At 31.8% G+C, this 17,967-nt stretch overlaps 3 protein-coding genes across 3 annotated transcripts; 1 reads left to right on the forward strand and 2 right to left on the reverse strand.

The window, feature by feature from the left end:
• Positions 1-3,477: 3,477 nt before the first annotated feature.
• Positions 3,478-4,284, forward strand: LOC108451905 (glutaredoxin-C9). The gene has a single exon (XM_017749611.2). The coding sequence runs from the start codon at positions 3,547-3,549 to the stop codon at positions 3,976-3,978; it is 432 nt and encodes a 143-aa protein (XP_017605100.1). The 5' UTR covers positions 3,478-3,546; the 3' UTR covers positions 3,979-4,284.
• Positions 4,285-6,829: 2,545 nt separating this feature from the next.
• Positions 6,830-9,534, reverse strand: LOC108450217 (NAC domain-containing protein 73-like). The gene is made up of 3 exons (XM_017747740.2): positions 8,832-9,534; positions 8,546-8,735; positions 6,830-7,801 (listed from the first exon to the last, which is right to left on the reverse strand). The coding sequence occupies exons 1-3, from the start codon at positions 9,006-9,008 to the stop codon at positions 7,203-7,205; spliced, it is 966 nt and encodes a 321-aa protein (XP_017603229.1). The 5' UTR covers positions 9,009-9,534; the 3' UTR covers positions 6,830-7,202.
• Positions 9,535-14,795: 5,261 nt separating this feature from the next.
• Positions 14,796-16,471, reverse strand: LOC108452261 (phytosulfokine receptor 1). Its single transcript, XM_017750032.2, has one exon. The coding sequence runs from the start codon at positions 16,204-16,206 to the stop codon at positions 15,193-15,195; it is 1,014 nt and encodes a 337-aa protein (XP_017605521.1). The 5' UTR covers positions 16,207-16,471; the 3' UTR covers positions 14,796-15,192.
• Positions 16,472-17,967: the final 1,496 nt, after the last annotated feature.

The raw sequence follows: 17,967 nt of genomic DNA on the forward strand, positions 1-17,967 counted from the left end.
TAATTTAATATTTTAAGTCTCGGCGCGACCTTTCGTTGGAGACCTGCCCCTAGAACTTGGGCTTTCTGGATGAAGTCAAAGCCCTGCCGGCCAAGCAAATTGCCATTGATAATGCTACTTGATGGCCGGATTGCAGCACTCCTTTACTTGCACGATAAAACCATTAAACGAAATGGTTGGTAATTACCGTCTCCGTATTCTTTGGTCACTCTCTCTACGTCTACAGCAAACATATCATTGACCCTTCCATTTAGGTTGCTTTCTCTGTATTGCTGCTTGCTGTGACTTGGGTAATGACCAAAAACGTGATGTTGAATCGAAAGGCGAGATCTTTTAATAAATATATTTTTAAATATATATTTCTATCTTGAAATATTGAAAAGAAAATACAAAATGTTTGGGATTCGAATATAAATGCATTTTAAAGTGATCCTATGAAGTGATTGGCTTATTTTTTTGGATCCCATCTTAGATATGCAAACTTCTGGTTTTGAAGCATGGAGGAGCGTGATGTAAAAAACTCAAAAACTTAATTAAACTGTTGTATAACGAAAGAAGAACAGAAAGTGGTCTCCAAATGGAAATGTAGGGGAAGAAACTGAGACATCAAGCATACCCTGCTATTGCATGCAGCTTTGAACATTGCTTTTGTTGAATTATTTGAAAACCGAAGGGTGTTTGGTTAGTGGGTTAAGAAAATGACCACTTCATAACTGCCTTCCATCAGTAGTGTGTGGATGGACCGGCCACTTTCATTTTTTCAACCTCCCCCCTCCTTTTGGGGTCAATTTCCTTTTCTATTATTTATAATATCACTGTGACCTCATTCTTTACCCCCTACTTTACTCTTTCTTTATCTTTAATATGACTAAAAACAGTTTTCTCTTTTGGGACAAAAACAACCTCCCATAAATCTTTTTTTTTTTTATTTTTTTTTATTTTATTAAACAAGTAAGTGCACAATCTGAGGGATATTTAATTTTAATTTAACTATCAGAGACATTCATGAAGCTAAAGATGCTATTTAAATTTGTTTGTTTGTTTTCACATATTTAATTTAATAAAATGTTACATAATATTAAATTAATTAAAATTGAACCAAAATTAAAAGTGCATTATATATCAAAATTTATGTCTAATTTGATATTTATTCATATTTAAAATAATTCAAAATCAATTGATTTTGTAGAGAAATAAAATAAAATGGAAAATCATTAAATATTCTAGATGATGCCATGTTTTGCCATGTGATTTACAATTTAACGTTTTAAATATTTAAAATTTAACAATAATTTATTAAATTTAAGGTGGAGAAAGTCCTGAGAGTATTTATATCAAATTAAATCTTATTTTCAATTTTCAATGTGTTTTTTTAATTGATGACCCTATCTTTTGGGGTAAAATAGACTTAAAAATTATTAAATTATTAGTAAATTTATATTTTGATAATTTAACTTTAAAAATTACAAAATGATCATTAAATTATTTGAAAGTTTTTAATTAAATTATTAAACTATTCAAAAGTTTTCATTTTAATCTTCCTGGTGTTAATTTTTTTAAGAAATAAGAGTCAAGTTAGTGAGTTTCAAGCGACGATTCAATTGGTATGGTAGATTAATACCCTTTGGTAAGTAGTAGAGGTAGTGGTGGAGCCAAAAAATTTTTTTGGGGGCAAAATTAAATTACATATTTTTATAATAGTAAAAATGCAATTTCACCATTTTAATAGTTTGTATGGTTATAATTTTAAGGGGCCAAAGTACAATTCTACCATTACTAGTTTAAAATTTATAAATTATAGAAGGTCTAAATAGAAAATTTTCTATTTTAGGGGGGTCAGGGCCTTTGCCAACCCCTTGGCTCCGCCACTAAGTAGAATATACCTTAGATCCTAATTATTTTGTCGATCAATGTTAAAAATTAGAGAATAAAATTATTTTGATCTTGAGTTATAAATTTGTTACGTTTATAGTTATTTTATAAAAAAATTAAATTGTAAAAAGAAGAAAATAAAACTTTTGATTAGCATAAGTAGTGTAAACAGAAAAACAATAATGATTTTAACACCCATTAATTTAAATTAAAACTTTAGAATAATTTAATAATTATTTTATAATTTTCTAAAATTAAATGATAAAAATATAAATTTATTAATTATTTAGTTTTGAGTGGTATATATATATATTGGCATCTTGTTTTCAATAATGAATCGATGATGACGATGACAGTATAGTGAACGTGGGAATAAACAAACGACCACGTCAGGTGGGGCCCATCTCAGTTCTCAACAATCATCAATCGTCACGGTGGAAGACATGGTGTAACACGTGGATGAATGTTACAGGTTGAGAGTAATGTTGTAAGAAAAGGCCGTGGTGGATCCTTTAATGTTATCCATATATATACCATGTGTTGTCCCATGAGTCAGTCCAAGGCGATTATTAAATTAGCCATTTAACCTTTCGTACGTTATCCTTCCAAAAAAAAAAAAAAAAAATCATACGTTATCCGACCAACAAAATTATTTTATTTTTTATTTAATTTCATACTTATCCCTTGACAACTCCAACATTGTGCTTAGAAAAACTCTCCCAAAGATTAAAAAAAAAAAGTAGATTTTTCAATAAAAGAATATTTTTAAAATTGTTTATACTTAATGCACAATGTGTTAAACTAGTTGTCTTCAAAATTATATTTAAATTAAAATATTTATGTTATTTTAAAGATGGAGATATCTAAAATGTTTAAAATAATAATATAAAAAGGATTATATATTATCAATCAAGATTTAGTGAAAAAAGAATTTCATGTTTTGATTTTTTTATCAGATGGATTTTGTATTCATGCTGACGTGTCATATGGCTTGTAAATTGGACCATCTGTAGTAGGTAAAATTTTGAACACTTTGTTAAAAGTATTTAATCAATAATTAACGAATGATGTTTAGATTTTTTTTACTTTTTTTTTTTTTTTTTAATCTTTGGCCATCTGAATCCAAAAGTTCACTTGAAGACTTTGTTAAATTTTTAAATAGAAAAAATGCAATTATGCATTGAACTTCCCTTGGAATGGCCTTCTGCAGCAGTATCCTTATCTTTTCCAACTATTAATTTGGTAGTAGTGAGGGAGAATTTGTAAAAACAGTTTATGAAATGTTAGAAGTGTTTAATCCCAATTAAAATCTTTGACCTCTGCGCCGGGATAATTTATAGTTTGATCCTTAGGTTAGGTTGTGAAGATTCAAGCGAATGCCGATGGGAAATAAATGACTTTCCTTTCGGTTTTTTCTGCTAGACAGAGTGTAAATGATGAAAGGGAATGTGACGTTCAATTTGGGGACCTCGCAAATTGCAGTTGGCTAACAAATGGCAATCCATCTACTAAGCGGTGACGTAGGCTAACATCACCCTCACCACCCCCTGACGTACTAGAGTGCGTAACTGGCGTTGACGTTAGAGTCTTCTCCGCATTTCCCTATTTATATAATCTCATAACAACAATAGAATACCCCCCCTCCCCTTTCCAAGCATATATTATATATGTTCCATGCAAGAAGCAATCCCTTATAAATCATACATGGCTGCCACCGCCGGTGGCCGTTCGCGGCTTCACAATTTTCTCGAAGGCGCCGGTAATGGCGGGGAACATCGACTCGTTGCCAACGGCCGTGAAAACAGTGTAACGAAATTGGTTGTGGAGAATGCGGTGATAGTATTCGGTAGACGTGGTTGCTGCATGTGCCATGTCGTGAACAGGTTGCTACTGGGGCTCGGAGTGAATCCGGTGGTTTGTGAAGTGAACGAAGAGAAGGAAGAGGCGGTGCTCCATGAACTGTCAGTAATAAACGGGGGTGGAGTTCAGTTCCCGGCTGTTTTCGTGGGAGGGAAGTTGTTCGGCGGTTTGGATAGGGTCATGTCTACGCATATCACAGGTGAATTGGTGCCTATTCTGAAAGAAGCGGGGGCTTTATGGCTATGATGACTTATAATCTGTGTTTATACTCATGTTTCTTCTTCTGGCTTCCTCTTTTTTTGCTTTTAGTTGTAGAAATGCAGCAAATTTAACTTTTAATCATGTCTTTGAGGGAATAGATCGTTTACTAATTGTATGGATGTTGAGTATTGAGACAGAGGCAGGGGTTTTGGGACTTGTAAATTCCTTCATCATATCGAAAAGCTCTTTCGGGAGAACTCAGATTGAATGTAAAATTCTTGCCAATTTCTCTTCTTCTATTGAAATCAGAGACGGAGGCTAAAATTATATTGGGATTTTTGTAATGAAAAATCATATTGAAGATGAAGGATTGAATGATCGTCTGGATCTGGATTTCTAAATGCTAAACCTCAACTCCTTCAATCTTGATTTGTTTAATCTTTTCCAGAAACTAACTAAAAGCGGATTAAAACCAAACAATCAACCACCATACTTGTAAAAATATTTATGCAAAATTTTTACCTAATTTATGCGAAGCAGGTACATTTTGTGCAGAATTGAAGTTCAAGGATGTAACGGAACTTATCTAGACCGTTTTAGCATCAGACCTCATTATTTCCTTCAAATAACAAGCGATTTTGGGGTTAGTTTGACGAAAGATGATCAGGATTAAAAATTATTAATTTAATGGGTATATTATAAAGAAAAAAAATTTCCTAATTTTCTTATACTCATTATTCATCTTTATTCTCAAACTAAGTCTAAATACCAAAGCTTTGGAGAGAAAAGAAATCATGGCGGGGCCAGCTAGATCCCTCGGCCGTTTGATGGTCAACCAAATTCGGCCTTCTTTTCTCATCTTCTCGTTTTAAGCCCAAATTAATTTAATGTTGGCAATAAATGAATTTTGTATATGATTAAGGGTGGGATGTACCAAACAAATTAATTAAAGTTCATATCGACAGGACTTAGATTTCCTTAGCTGGGTGAGGCGAAGGGACCATAGGTGTGCATGTGACTTGAGGACCGATGATATTTATCCAGTAGGTCACCTGTCGCACACATACTTGCTAAACAGCAAAGTCCACGATTTAGGTAAAAATGAAAATGTGGTTCACAGAATCCAAGCTGTTATCTCCTCCGTTTATCAAATCTGTTGTACGATGATATTCAATAAAAAAAGAAAAGAAAAAAGAATTCCGATCAGTTGTTCAAAATTTCAAAATTGAATATGATAATTAAGAAATTAACTACACGTGTTAGCTTCAAAGCCTTTATCTGATCATAGTACTTTAGAAACTTCCATTAATCATTGACCGTTTCTACTTCCGAGAAAGAAAAAATAAAATTATGGTATTCATAAATTCGATGGTCATGCATTGGTGGGCTGGGCTCAGACTGAATGGTTAATGTCCAGTTTCTCTTGTGGGACTAAACTAATAATAATTTCACTGTATTTGGAATGTACGTAATTCTTGAATCCCAGGATGTATTTATTGATGGTACTTGCATTGAACTTGTGGTTTAATGTCCCACGTGACTGCATTGAGAATAAGGGTTAGGACACTAACGACATTCGGAGCTACCTATAACGAATTCATTCATTTCTTTCCACAGTTATATTGGTATCTGTGTTTAGGTCAATTAGCTCATAGCCACAGATTTTCAGGATTTGGCGTTTGCCTTGTCTGCAAGACAAGAACATATGATGTGAGCTTTTTTTTTTTCTTTTTTTGGAAAAAAGGAAAATTCTTGTTTGTCTTTTCGTTTTGTTTTGTGTTGTTTTGGGGGTCTTTCAATTTGTTAATTGGATCTAATAAAAGTGGGATAGTTATGCCATTGATTGTAATGTGTAACTGAGTTTCTTACCATTTTTTTTTAAATACGCGGACCACTACGAAAATCTCCCTTCACAGTTGACGTACGAATTGATGTTTAATTCTTACCATGTTATTTGCTGCGCCAAAGCCTTTTCCTGTCTTGTTATGCATTTGCTTCAACTGCAAGCAAATAGAAAAAAAAAAAAAAAAAAAAAGAAGAAGAGAAAATCCTCCCAATGAGTGGTGAGATTAAGACATTAAATTTTCAGTTCCACTCCAAAAATTAATTTGGAAAAAAAATGCAAAATTATGTACAGGAATTTGAAAACAAGAATACAAAATAGGTGGGTGGGCAGAAGCAACTTGAGGGGGAAATAAATAAATAAGCCAAAATAGTAACTGGAAGTGTAAACAGATAAACTTTCTTAATTAAGCTTTATGCCTGTTTGCGATAATGACATTTCCTTGTCTATTATTTTATAACTACCCACCAAGCTTTCTTTTCTTAATCCATTTGATGGAGTTAATGTCTATTTTAAGCTTTTAACTATACCGCCTTTTTTATTTTTTCGATTTAATAGTTTCTGCAAAACTAAAACTCAGCATTAAATCTCCCAAATTTCCAATCCATATCATGAAAAAGACAATGTAGATTTCCTGGCCCGGAACATGAATTCTTCGTCTAGCCGACGTTGGTCTGTCTATTCAAATCCAAAATTCTTGCATTACATTTTACACATGCCAATAATGAGATATCAATATTTTTTCAAGTCCTTGTTTGATAAAAAAAAAAAAAAATCTCTTGCACTTGGTGTTTCAATGATTATGGAGGAATTCAAGTTAGTTTGGGTTACAGTGATTTCATATGATTGTCTAGGGCTGTATGCTTACTAATAAGAAATAAGTTGGATCTTGTTTAAATTAAGTCATTACTTGGATCTTCAAAGAAATGTTATTAACAATTTTAGGTACCAACAGTATCAAAAGTTCACGAAAGAACAAAAAAAGAATCCATATAGATATATGCATTAATCCAGAAATGGGGATGAGAACAAACTCAGGATAGAGGATTCAGATTTACAATAAAAAAAAAAAAGAAGAAAAGAATCCATGATAGAATGAAAAAGGAGTACATATACATATGATAATGATAAACCTAATTATTAATCAGTAGGGACTATTACTAGAAGTTTTATAGGAGTCATATCTGTGCAATCCTACTATATATATATAAGTCATCAAACCTTATAAGTGGATAAAATAAGGTAAAAAATATATATAAATATTATGCAAATGCCAGCAATCTCCCTTGTTTACTCGTTTGCGATCAAGAGCGTGGTCTCATGGGCAAATCTTCCCAAAGCATCCGACTCTTTAATTTTTTTGACTGTTACATGGTAACAGCAACAACCGCATAAGTCCTTGTCGTAGCTGCTCATCTTTCCATTGCTATTTTCTTTCAACTCTCCCTTTGCTTGTATCAGAGGTTAATCGAATAAACGAGGATCCATCACCTTGAACAACCAAATTTGGGATGAGCTGAGGTGGGCTTTCCCTATTATGGTGACTCCCATCATCGTATGGAATAAAAGGTGGATTGTTATACTCAACAAGACCCCGGCTGCCACTGCTCTTAGCCATAGGATTAGGATTTTGGTGCAGCCGGCTTCGGGTTTTAAGCTTTCGGTCGAGCGTATACTTGACACTACTGGGACCGCATTGTCTCGGTTGAGTTTGGTAAAAAACTTTGGAAATCACTAACTCTCCATCTTTCTCTTCTTCATTGTTGCCGAGGTGATATTGATGCATCACCCAGTTAGTCTTCTCAGGCTTCCTTTGCCTGCCATAGTTAGTGTAGAGCACTAAGATCTTTTTGAATCCCTTCACTGCCCCACCAACCGAAACTGCTCGGGTCTTGCCTGTTTTATGCCACCTTGTTTCGCTTCCCTCTTCATCCGTGTGAACTTTTCTTCTCTTCCTTGTCCCGGTTGTGTACGCCTTGGAGGGTCGATGGAAGAAGTGTCTAATTTGGCCATCTTTGCTTACACCTGCAGATCGAAGGTTTTCAGTTCTAAGCGTAAACTAATTAGGTCAATTGCTTAATTGTACCAGTTATAACCAAAGCTAATATAGGCTATAATATTTAATGCATTGGAAGCGTATTAGACGCCATCGATGTCTGTATTTGATGCATTCCTCCCTGAATCAAATATAAATTCATATTTTATTAGATTACGGAATGTTAATATCAAGTGATCATAAGGTTTGGTATCAGCACTACTTTGAAACTTAAGTATTAATTAGATCATTGAATGATGAAGGGCAATGCCTAAAACATAGGATTAAGCTAGCAAGGTGGGAGGGGAATATCTAAGCCTAATCACATGTCTCTAAGAAAACATGTGGCGAGAGTAGAACCAAAGGACCTCACGTAATCAAGCCACCTAAGAAACACTGCACACAAGCAATGCTTGGCAGCTAGTATTAGCCAACTTAGGTACTTTCCTTACGGTACACTTAACTGGATTCTAATAAAAAGCTGTAAGGTTTTACGTTTTCATCTAAAGTTCATCATAGATCATTGCTAGTCCCCAAACCAAATATACATGTGTATTTATAGATAGATAGATCATTGATATAGCTAACCCTCGATCTAACCCTACAAAAGAGAAAATTCAACACAAAATGAAATACTAATTGTATACAATTAGAAAAGCAAAGAAGCTAAAAATGTTGAGAAAGGTAACAATTAAGTTTGAATTTGGAGCTAAAATTAAAGCATCAAAGTGTACCCGGCAACTTCTCAGGATGAGTATAGCATATCCCATTTTCTCCTTCCAGTGTTGGAATAAACTCATCAAGCAACGGATGAAGCTTGCGCAGATCAGATATTACTTTGGCCTCTAAATGCTCTAAAATTTCTTGGTCAGTTGGATCAAACTTCACTCCGGCTGGTAACCCTGGCAAATCATGAATTCCCGTCTAACCCCACAAAAGATCATAGTATTTCAGTGGATCAAACCATATGGAGTAATACTCTAGCAAAACAATTATATTAGGATTAAAAACATGTAGTACCTGATCTTGGTAGGGTATGTTAAAACCACATGAAGGGCAAATAATGGTTTGGATTTCATGGATTTTGGTGTAGGAAGCGGCTGAGGTGGCAGCGACGGCAAGAGAGGGTTCTTTAGTGGCTGTTGCAACTAACTTTATAGCTCTAGCATCATCATCTGGGTTATTGCACCATGTCATCTCTCCTGTTGTTGTGGTGATGGTCTTATTCCCATCACAAAGCTGGGTTCTGGTTCCACCGTCTTCCCCACTTGTCAAACACCCCCACCAGACGAAATTCTAGCAAGATTTACAAAAAAACCAAAACCAAAACCAAACAAGTAAAGCAAAACTTGGCTCCTTTAGAGCACGTTTTCAGTTCCCCCTACTTTATTAATTTTCTTGATGTTTGGCAAAGGAATTTAATTCTTACACGCTTTTTTTCTATTTCTCTTTTTCTAATTTTCTGCTTATGATTGAGAGGACATAGCTGCTGTGTGCTATATCCTCTTGTATCTTGGAAAACAAAGAAAGGAGAGAGAGAGAAATAAGGTTAAAAGGAGAAGGGTATAATAGAAAGGAGAGAATGGGGTTTAATTCTTTTTAGAAAAAAAATAATATAAAAAAATTTATAGGGTAAGAAATGTTGCTTGGACGCTAAGTTTGGTTATGCTAATGTAGATACGATCGTATGAAAGTATAAATGTAGTCTTGGACCTTGCTCTAAACATTAAAACCCTTTACATTGTTTTAATTAGTTAAAGAAAGAGAAAAAGAGTGGAGTTTAATTTTTAGTAAGATATAAAATCAAAATCTCAATATTTATAAATACGATTTTGTGTATACCAAGGGTTGGGTGGTATTTTTCCCCAAGACATTTGATCTAATTAGCTCCAATGTCAAACTGGAGTATTCTTAAAGCTAATATATAAGACAAAAATAAATAAATAAATAAATAAATAGCAGGTGAAATTATACAATATCGTAACATAGAAAATACGAATGTAACAATATTGGTGTTTTGCACCAAACTTGTTGTATAGCAGCAATTTATCCATTTCTTCACGTAAACTTCTCATGTGTTAAGCAAGCTCCATCCTCTCTCTCTCTCTCTTTTAGGTTTGGATGTTTATTTTGGGACAAATTGAAAGTTCTTTTGCAGTTAAAGTTTCTCTTTAGTATTTATTTGGTTTTTGTAGTTTATATAATATTAGTAATTTTGGATATTAATGGTTTCGAAAACTCCTCCCATACCCATAATTGAATGAGATTAATGTGATGTAAAGATTCTAAGTATGTTTTTCATATGTACCAGTTGGTGATAATTATACTCTTTTTTTTTTTTTCGGAATAATGTAATTAATATTAGAAAACGAATTGGACAGAGAGTTTCATTTTCTCTTAATTAATTTTAAAATAGTACACCAATAAATAAATTAAAAAAAAAAAACTTTATTTCTAGGTTTTACAGTTAAGGGCTACCTAATTCGAATTAATTACATCGGGATAACTGTAGCCTCAAACTCAAAGTAAGATTATTTCTGTCTTAAAAACACTAAAGATGATGTGATGAATGATCAAAGGGCTGGGAGAGAGTTGAAAAGTAGACGAGCGTGGGAAATCACAGTCCTTCACGTAATTAAATATAAATGGGCTTTCTCTTTTTTCATTTCTCGTGTTATCTGTTAGCTTGAGACAGCTTCTCCGAGAAGCCACGCAACTGCATCAAACTTCTTTCTTAAGCTTTCAAACTTTAACGTATGGGCTTTAGGGTTTTCTTTTTCTTTTGTTTTTATTGTTTGAACCAAATATGAATATTTTTATTTGCGTCCATACAAAGAATTGTCCCATTCCTCCTCAGCTTTTGGCTGCATCTCCTCAGTTTCTTTTTATTTGTTCATACCAAAATTTAACCCCATTTTCATTTTGGGTGAGAAATTTCCAAATGGAAAAATTACATCAAATTAATTTTCATACAACTCACCTAATGATTGTTTCCTTTACTTACCAAAGGATTAATGAGCCACCCAAGTATTATGTTAAGCTTGGGGATATTGGCAGGCAAATAATGCTCATTTTCCAGCCATTTCATTCCTACTCAGGATTCACAATTATGAATTTCAACATTCAGACTGAATGGTCACTTCTTTGCAATTTCCAACTTTTTCACAACGAATTATTTTTAAAACCGACGACTACTCTCAACCTTTTTGCATGGTCCCTTAAAAGTTGACACAAATATCATCAGTTTTTTGTCCCTCAAAAAAAAATATCATCAGTTTTTAATTTTGCTTATACTATGGGGAGCTTTGAAATGAATATCAACTTTAAATTCTAAATGAAATATTACTTATACCGTACATCTATCTTCCATTTTTTAAATTAACTTTTCATTTTAAATATTAGTATTATATCAAGTAAATCCTTTCATTAATTTGGGCATCAAATGTTAGCTTAGACTTGATATAAAATATGGGTTAAACGGTAAACACGTATTTTCATATTATATAGATAACTTAAATATTACATGTAAAAAAAGAAAAGAAATTATCCATCTTAAGTTTTAATGATACTTTTCGACTTAATCCATGAAGCTATTAAACTTTTCAACAAAAAGAAAATTCAATCAAGTCACTTAAAAAAATAAAATATTTAATTAAGCTCTCAAATGTTAAAACGAGTCAATTAATTTATTAATATTAATATGAGAAAATTTTAAATTTTATTTAAAAGATTCAAGTTTAAAATCAACCTAAACAAATAGATGTCTCAATTCATTTAAATCTGGACATAAATTTCACCATATTCATAATAAATGGAATATTTTTACACCTCACTAATCTAAAAAAAACACCATAAACTATCTAGCTAACAATTACTTCTATAAATAAATTTTAAGAAATATTAAAAGCATTACAAAAATGAACGAGAGACGGTGGCGGTTGCTTTTCTTGCTACGTCACAACAATTAAATCCAGAAAAGGTGGTGGTGTTTTTTATAATATTTGTACAACTTTTAATTTTTTTATATGTTTTTCTAATTTCTAATTTTTATTTATAATTTAAAATTTTATATCTATAGTGAATTTGGATAAGTGTATCTTAATATTCAAATGCACTTAAATGTCTTTTTGTTCGATTTTATTCTTAACTTAGAATTTTTAAATATTTTTAATAATTTATATTTATATTTTTATGTGAATTATTACGTCAACATTATAATAGTTAGTTGATAATCGTTAACAATTAGACTAGTACAGTAACAATCAACTATACAAAACATTAGTCAATGAACCTAATTAATGCTTTTCTAATCTTTATGGTTTAATTGGGTTTTCTTATTAGAGGACTTGATTTTTTTTAAGGGTTTTCAGAACCTAAAGTCAACTTTTTTAGTAGATATGTTAGATTCATATTATTCATACTGTAGATATATTCGTGTTTAATTTTTAATCCATACATTTTAAATGTCATCTACATCAAATTTAAGTTGACATGGGATTATGAGAATTCAATTAAAATATTTTGAAATTTAAGGACTAAATTGATTTGGACCATAATATGAAAATTTTAGTGTAATTTATCTTCCTATTATTAAATATCTAATTGAATTGGTGTCATAAGTTAATTGAACATCAATTCAATTGGAAAAATTAAAAAATTAAAAATTTTAAAGCAAAAATTCTATTACAAGTGAATTTTATATTTATTTTAAAATAAATAACTTAAACTATTATTAAAATAAAATTTTAATATTTTTGGAGCATGGATTCGAATCTTATTATATATATTTATGTATATATATTCTCATTGAATGTTACATAATCTCAATATATGTGATGTGAAGATAGCATATATCTGGTCTGTTATTATATTATTTTGATGGATTGAATTTTTAGATTGTTTTGGGGAAGATAGAAATCATATCATTAAAGAGAATGCGCAGGAGATACACAAAGGTTCTGCATCATAACAATCAGTGGTGGTCGAAACCAGATAACCCAACCCAATAGGTAATTTAGCCACAACATGAATCAATCGGAAGAAATCACTTGCTAACTTGAAATTAAACACTAATAATAGTATATTAAAAGTGTTTATAAATTGAGTCAAGTGGAGGTTCAATTCTAAAAATTTCTTTCGGTCCCAGCCTAACTTCGCTTAGTTTGACGTGTTTTATTGTTTAAAAATAATAAGAATTATTTTATTTAAATCTAATATATTAATGTAATTTTTAATTTATATTATTTTATTATTTTAATTTAGTAAAACAAAACAGATTGGGTATATTTTAATTATGGTTCATAATTTCATATTTTAAATTAATTTTCATACATTAATTAAATATTAGTATTATATCAATTAAGGCATTAAATGTTAGTTCAAATGTGACATAGAGCATATAGGTCAAATTTTAAACACATCTATACATTGTATTTAGAATTTGAATATCTCATGTTAGAAAAAAAGAAGATATAAATAAATAGCCCTCATAAATTTTAATGATTCTTTTCTTATTGACATGTTAGATGTGTACTAGTGTTTAAAATTTGATCCATGTATTTTAAATATCCTCCACATCAATCCCAAATTAACATTATAGTAATGGAAGGACTTGATTAATTTGATAATGATATTATGAGAAAATATTTTGAAAATTAAAGAATTTAGTATTTAGTATTTAGTTCATAGTTTTCATGTATCTGATGTAATTAACCAATGTTTTTAGAATCAGATCGTTGATTGAATTGATTAGGTCACCGAACCATCAGGTTAACCAATCTAATTAAACATACTAAAAATTAAAAACCCAATTCAACCAATTTGTATCCAATATCATTCTCTAGACCAATAGGAAAAATGATATCAAACTACTCATTCAATTAAAAAAGTATAGAGACTAAAATTGATTAAATAAAAAAATAGAAGTAAAAATAATCAAATTAAAATAGCAAAATGTATAAACTATACATGTTACGTAATGCATCTTGCCTGTCTGTTATAATACGCTAGAAATGAAGCATAATGAAAATAGTATAGAGGTGAGTTTTATATATTTGTTTTTGGAAATGAGAATATTGTTTTAGAGTTATGATGTAGAAGTTGAAGCAATGACACCCAACAATCACTCTTGACTCATTTATTCATTATTCATTATTTCTTATAGCTAAGGGATACAAAACGAAACTATCAACCATAGCAAGGTTTTCTTTTTAAGAAAGATTTTTTTTACATATCAAAATTCAAACCACCCAGCCTTACCCTCGACTACTGTTTTGTTTTTCTTCTGTTCATTTAATTTTCCAACTTTTAGAGTAAAGTGGGCTGTTATATCACCCCCAACGGCAATCGGTAACCATATCACTTTGGGCTAACCCTCCTCTGGGCCTCTCTATTTTTTCCAAGCCCAATTCATAACTCCATCTCCTGCCTGTAGTCGACAAGCAAAATTACGACTACCATTTATATATTCTTTTTCAATAAGTGTGAGTATATAATAACTTGTTCGAATGAATGTTTGGTCTTGCATACACAGGGACCCGAATTGCAATCCTTGTGGAAATCTAACACTTGTTTTAGAATTTAGATGGAGCAGCTCCGGTTTGTTGGGTATACACTATTATTGTACAATTTAAGCAGAACATTGGTTAGATTCACTCCACTGCCTTGAGCTACTTTTTCCAATCCAATATGAATAATGTAGACTTAATTAATAATGGGCAAACTTTGACAAAGCGATCTATATATATATATATATATCTAAATTGTCAAAACAGAATATTTTCTAATTAAAAAAAAAACACCAATGGCTATAATTTTACCATATACAGACAAAGCAAACAGAATCTAATGAAAATTAAAGATTTATTACATTGAATAGTGTGTTGGAAACAAGAAGAAGAATAATTGGAGAGAGAATCAAAGTCCAATCAAACACAAAATTGGGTCCCCAAAACCAATTTTTTTATATGAACAAAATTGTAGAAATATTGTGATTGATTCTAAAACACAAATAATTGGGTAATGATTAATTTACAAAATGAAGTTTTAGTCAAGTGATGGAGCCATAGCAAACCCCCCAAAATCTGATAATCAGATTGAGAAAGACATAATATAAAAAATTAAGGGAAATGGGTCCCTTTCACCACCAATGTAAGAAAATCCCCCCTACTTCCACACGGAAACAATGATTCCCCCATCACCGCCCCTCTCCAACCTTTAAAATCTTTCATTTCAATATTTTCCCACATAGTTCTTACCCTCGTTGGCCAACTCTATCTTGCATCCATTTTGAAGACAACCCACGTGTATACAATCTAGCTTTGGCTTTTTGATGATCAAAGTCAAATAAAATAAAACAAACCCAATATTCAAATTTGGCACTTTAATGACAGACCTCAATCTCCAGATTGTTCAAAATGGATGCCACTTGAGAAATGGAAGGCCTGTCTTTTCTGTAATTACCAACACAAGCTGAAGCAACTTTTGCCAGTCTAAGAAGAGGTTTTATATCAGAGGGAATTACTAGTCTAGGGTCCAAAAGTTCACTAAACCTTTTGGCTTTGATCAATGGCAATGCCCATCTCACAAGCAACCCTTGTTCACTTCTCCTCCCTGTCAAAAGTTCCAACAACACCACCCCAAAGCCATAAACATCGCTTTCCTTGCAAGCACCACCTCCCTTTTCAGCCCAATACTCGTCATCTACATGCCCCACAAGCCCCGTCATCTCTTTGGGTGCCAAAAACGATAGCCCGTAATCACATAACTTGGCAACAAATTTCACATCTAATAATATATTCGACGCCTTTAATGCACCGTGTACTATATTGGGCGCCATCCCTTGATGCAAATACTCGATCCCCCTGGCCACCCCGGCAGCAACCCTCAAACGCCGATTCCAATCTAACAACGAAGCACCATCGGAGTTTTCATGCAAATAAAAATCCAAATTCACCATGCCGACAAACTCCATCACGATGATTCTCTCACCCGGCGCTTGTGAATACCCTATGATTGGGACTACGTTAGGATGCTGAGCCAACGAAAGTGTTTTTATTATCGAAGCAAACCCGAATCCAGCATTGCTTAATACAAGCCGTGGATGTATCCTTTTCACCGCAACGAGCTCCCCGCTCGGCGATATGGCTGCAAAAACAGTACCTAAGCGGCCTTTCCCGACGATCCTTCTAGTGTTAAAGCCATCTGTCGCTGCATCTATGTCGGTTAACTGATAGGAGCTGGCACAAAACTTGGCGGGGAGCTCTAAATGTTTCTGATCGGGCTTTTGTGGTTTCTTCCTGCAGATGATGATGATGAGGACGATACCAAGAATGAAAAGAGAGATGGAGAGAAGAACCAAAATCGAATCGTAAGCAATATCGTCGGTTTGGGTCATGTTTTGTGAGCTAAATTAAACTATGGCGTCTGAAATGGGTTGGGAGAAATGGAGCAGGAAGGAGAGGGAGATAGGCGGGGGAGTTGTCTAGTCCATTCCATATACTAACGTGTTGAAAAGGGTTAATCCTAGAAATGGATGGGTTTGGACTTTGAAGTTTGAAGTTTAAAAGAGTTGAATGAAGGGAAAATGGGAGAGGTTATCATAGTTTGAGTAAGTGCACAGACTTTGAAAAAAGGGGTTAGATTTGGTAAAAGAGTTGGTGCTCCTTTTCTCCAAGTCTACCATTTTTTATTTTTGTTGGCCGACTCTAGTTTTAGAGGCTATTATTATTATTGTTGTTGTTTTATTTAAGGGTACCATAATTAATCATATTCTTTAATTGAAAATTTTAGCTAAGATAAGCTAATTCAGTAAGGATTAGGAGTGATTTGGATTCCAATCAATTCATTTCAATTTATTTCTTTTATTTCTTTTGTACTTCTCATAATACTTCGGTTTAATTTTTAGTTTTTTTTATATATAAAGTTGGATTTTGAATCTTATTTTATTTTCTTGACAAAATAAATATTGTTTTATAGTTTTTGAATATTTTTAGAAAAATTTTAAATTTTTGAGAAATATTTCTAGACAAATAAATTTTCTAATAAATAAAAGATAATAAAACTCTATTTTAAAAATAATTCTTATATGATATTTTTAAAATATATTTTTATATAGAATTTTAATTTATTTATACTATTATGGTAAATACTTTTATTATATAAAATTTAAATTAAGAAATAAAATTCAGTCAAATTTGATTAATTGTAATTTTTGTTAACTTATATTCCATTAACCGCTTAAATAATTCGACTCAAATTGATTTTTAATTGTAAGGGTCAAATCACAAAAAATATTAACAGGATGCTTAATGGCAAAACTCGAACTCTAATGAATTTCAAGATGTTATGTGATACCCAACTTACGGTTTAGAGAAAAAATTATATAAAATAAATAAAATGAACTATTTAATTTTTTTAAAAAAAGTAAAATTATTTGAAAGATATAAATATATTAATAATAAAATTTTGGTATTTGAAACATTTTCAAATTGAGTTGGTATCTACTTGATAGCTCATAACACTAAGTTAATTGAATTAGTGTTCGAGTTAAATGGATATCAACTTCGTTCGATGATGATTAATATATTATTGTTTTATAAAATAAATTATATGAAAATATTTCTATTGCAACTAAAATTTAATTAAATATATTGTTTTTGTTTCACCATCATCTTGAGTAAATCATAATGGAGGATAATTTGTTTTTATATTATGATATTCAAAATCTCAAACATACATTTCAAATGGAAATTAAATAGTAATGTGAGTGATGTAGAAAGTTCGTGAGCGGCAATAAATTTGGAGGGATTGTGGAGATAATGGATGAATAAAATATCTTTGTCATTTGCATTGTCATGAGGCTTTGATGGCAAGCTCTTAAACTCTAGATTTGCCAAGTACTTGTCAAGGTTTTTTAAAAAAATCTCATGTTGATTAAGATATGGATAACGAAAGTTTGGTAAGTTCCACTTTGAATCATGTATCTTCTTTATATATATTTCCAATTGCAAATAATAATAATTAATGTGACTAATTTAATATTTGGTGTCCGCCTGGAATAAAGTGAACCTGAAAAGCAAGGATATATTGGGTCATAATTTCTTTTTTGTACAAAGGTTTGAGAGTTTTTAGTCAGAAGAAATGCAGGTCCATTTAG

The sequence above is a fragment of the Gossypium arboreum genome, chromosome 5 (assembly GCF_025698485.1).
Source record: "Gossypium arboreum isolate Shixiya-1 chromosome 5, ASM2569848v2, whole genome shotgun sequence".
NCBI lineage: Eukaryota > Viridiplantae > Streptophyta > Magnoliopsida > Malvales > Malvaceae > Gossypium > Gossypium arboreum.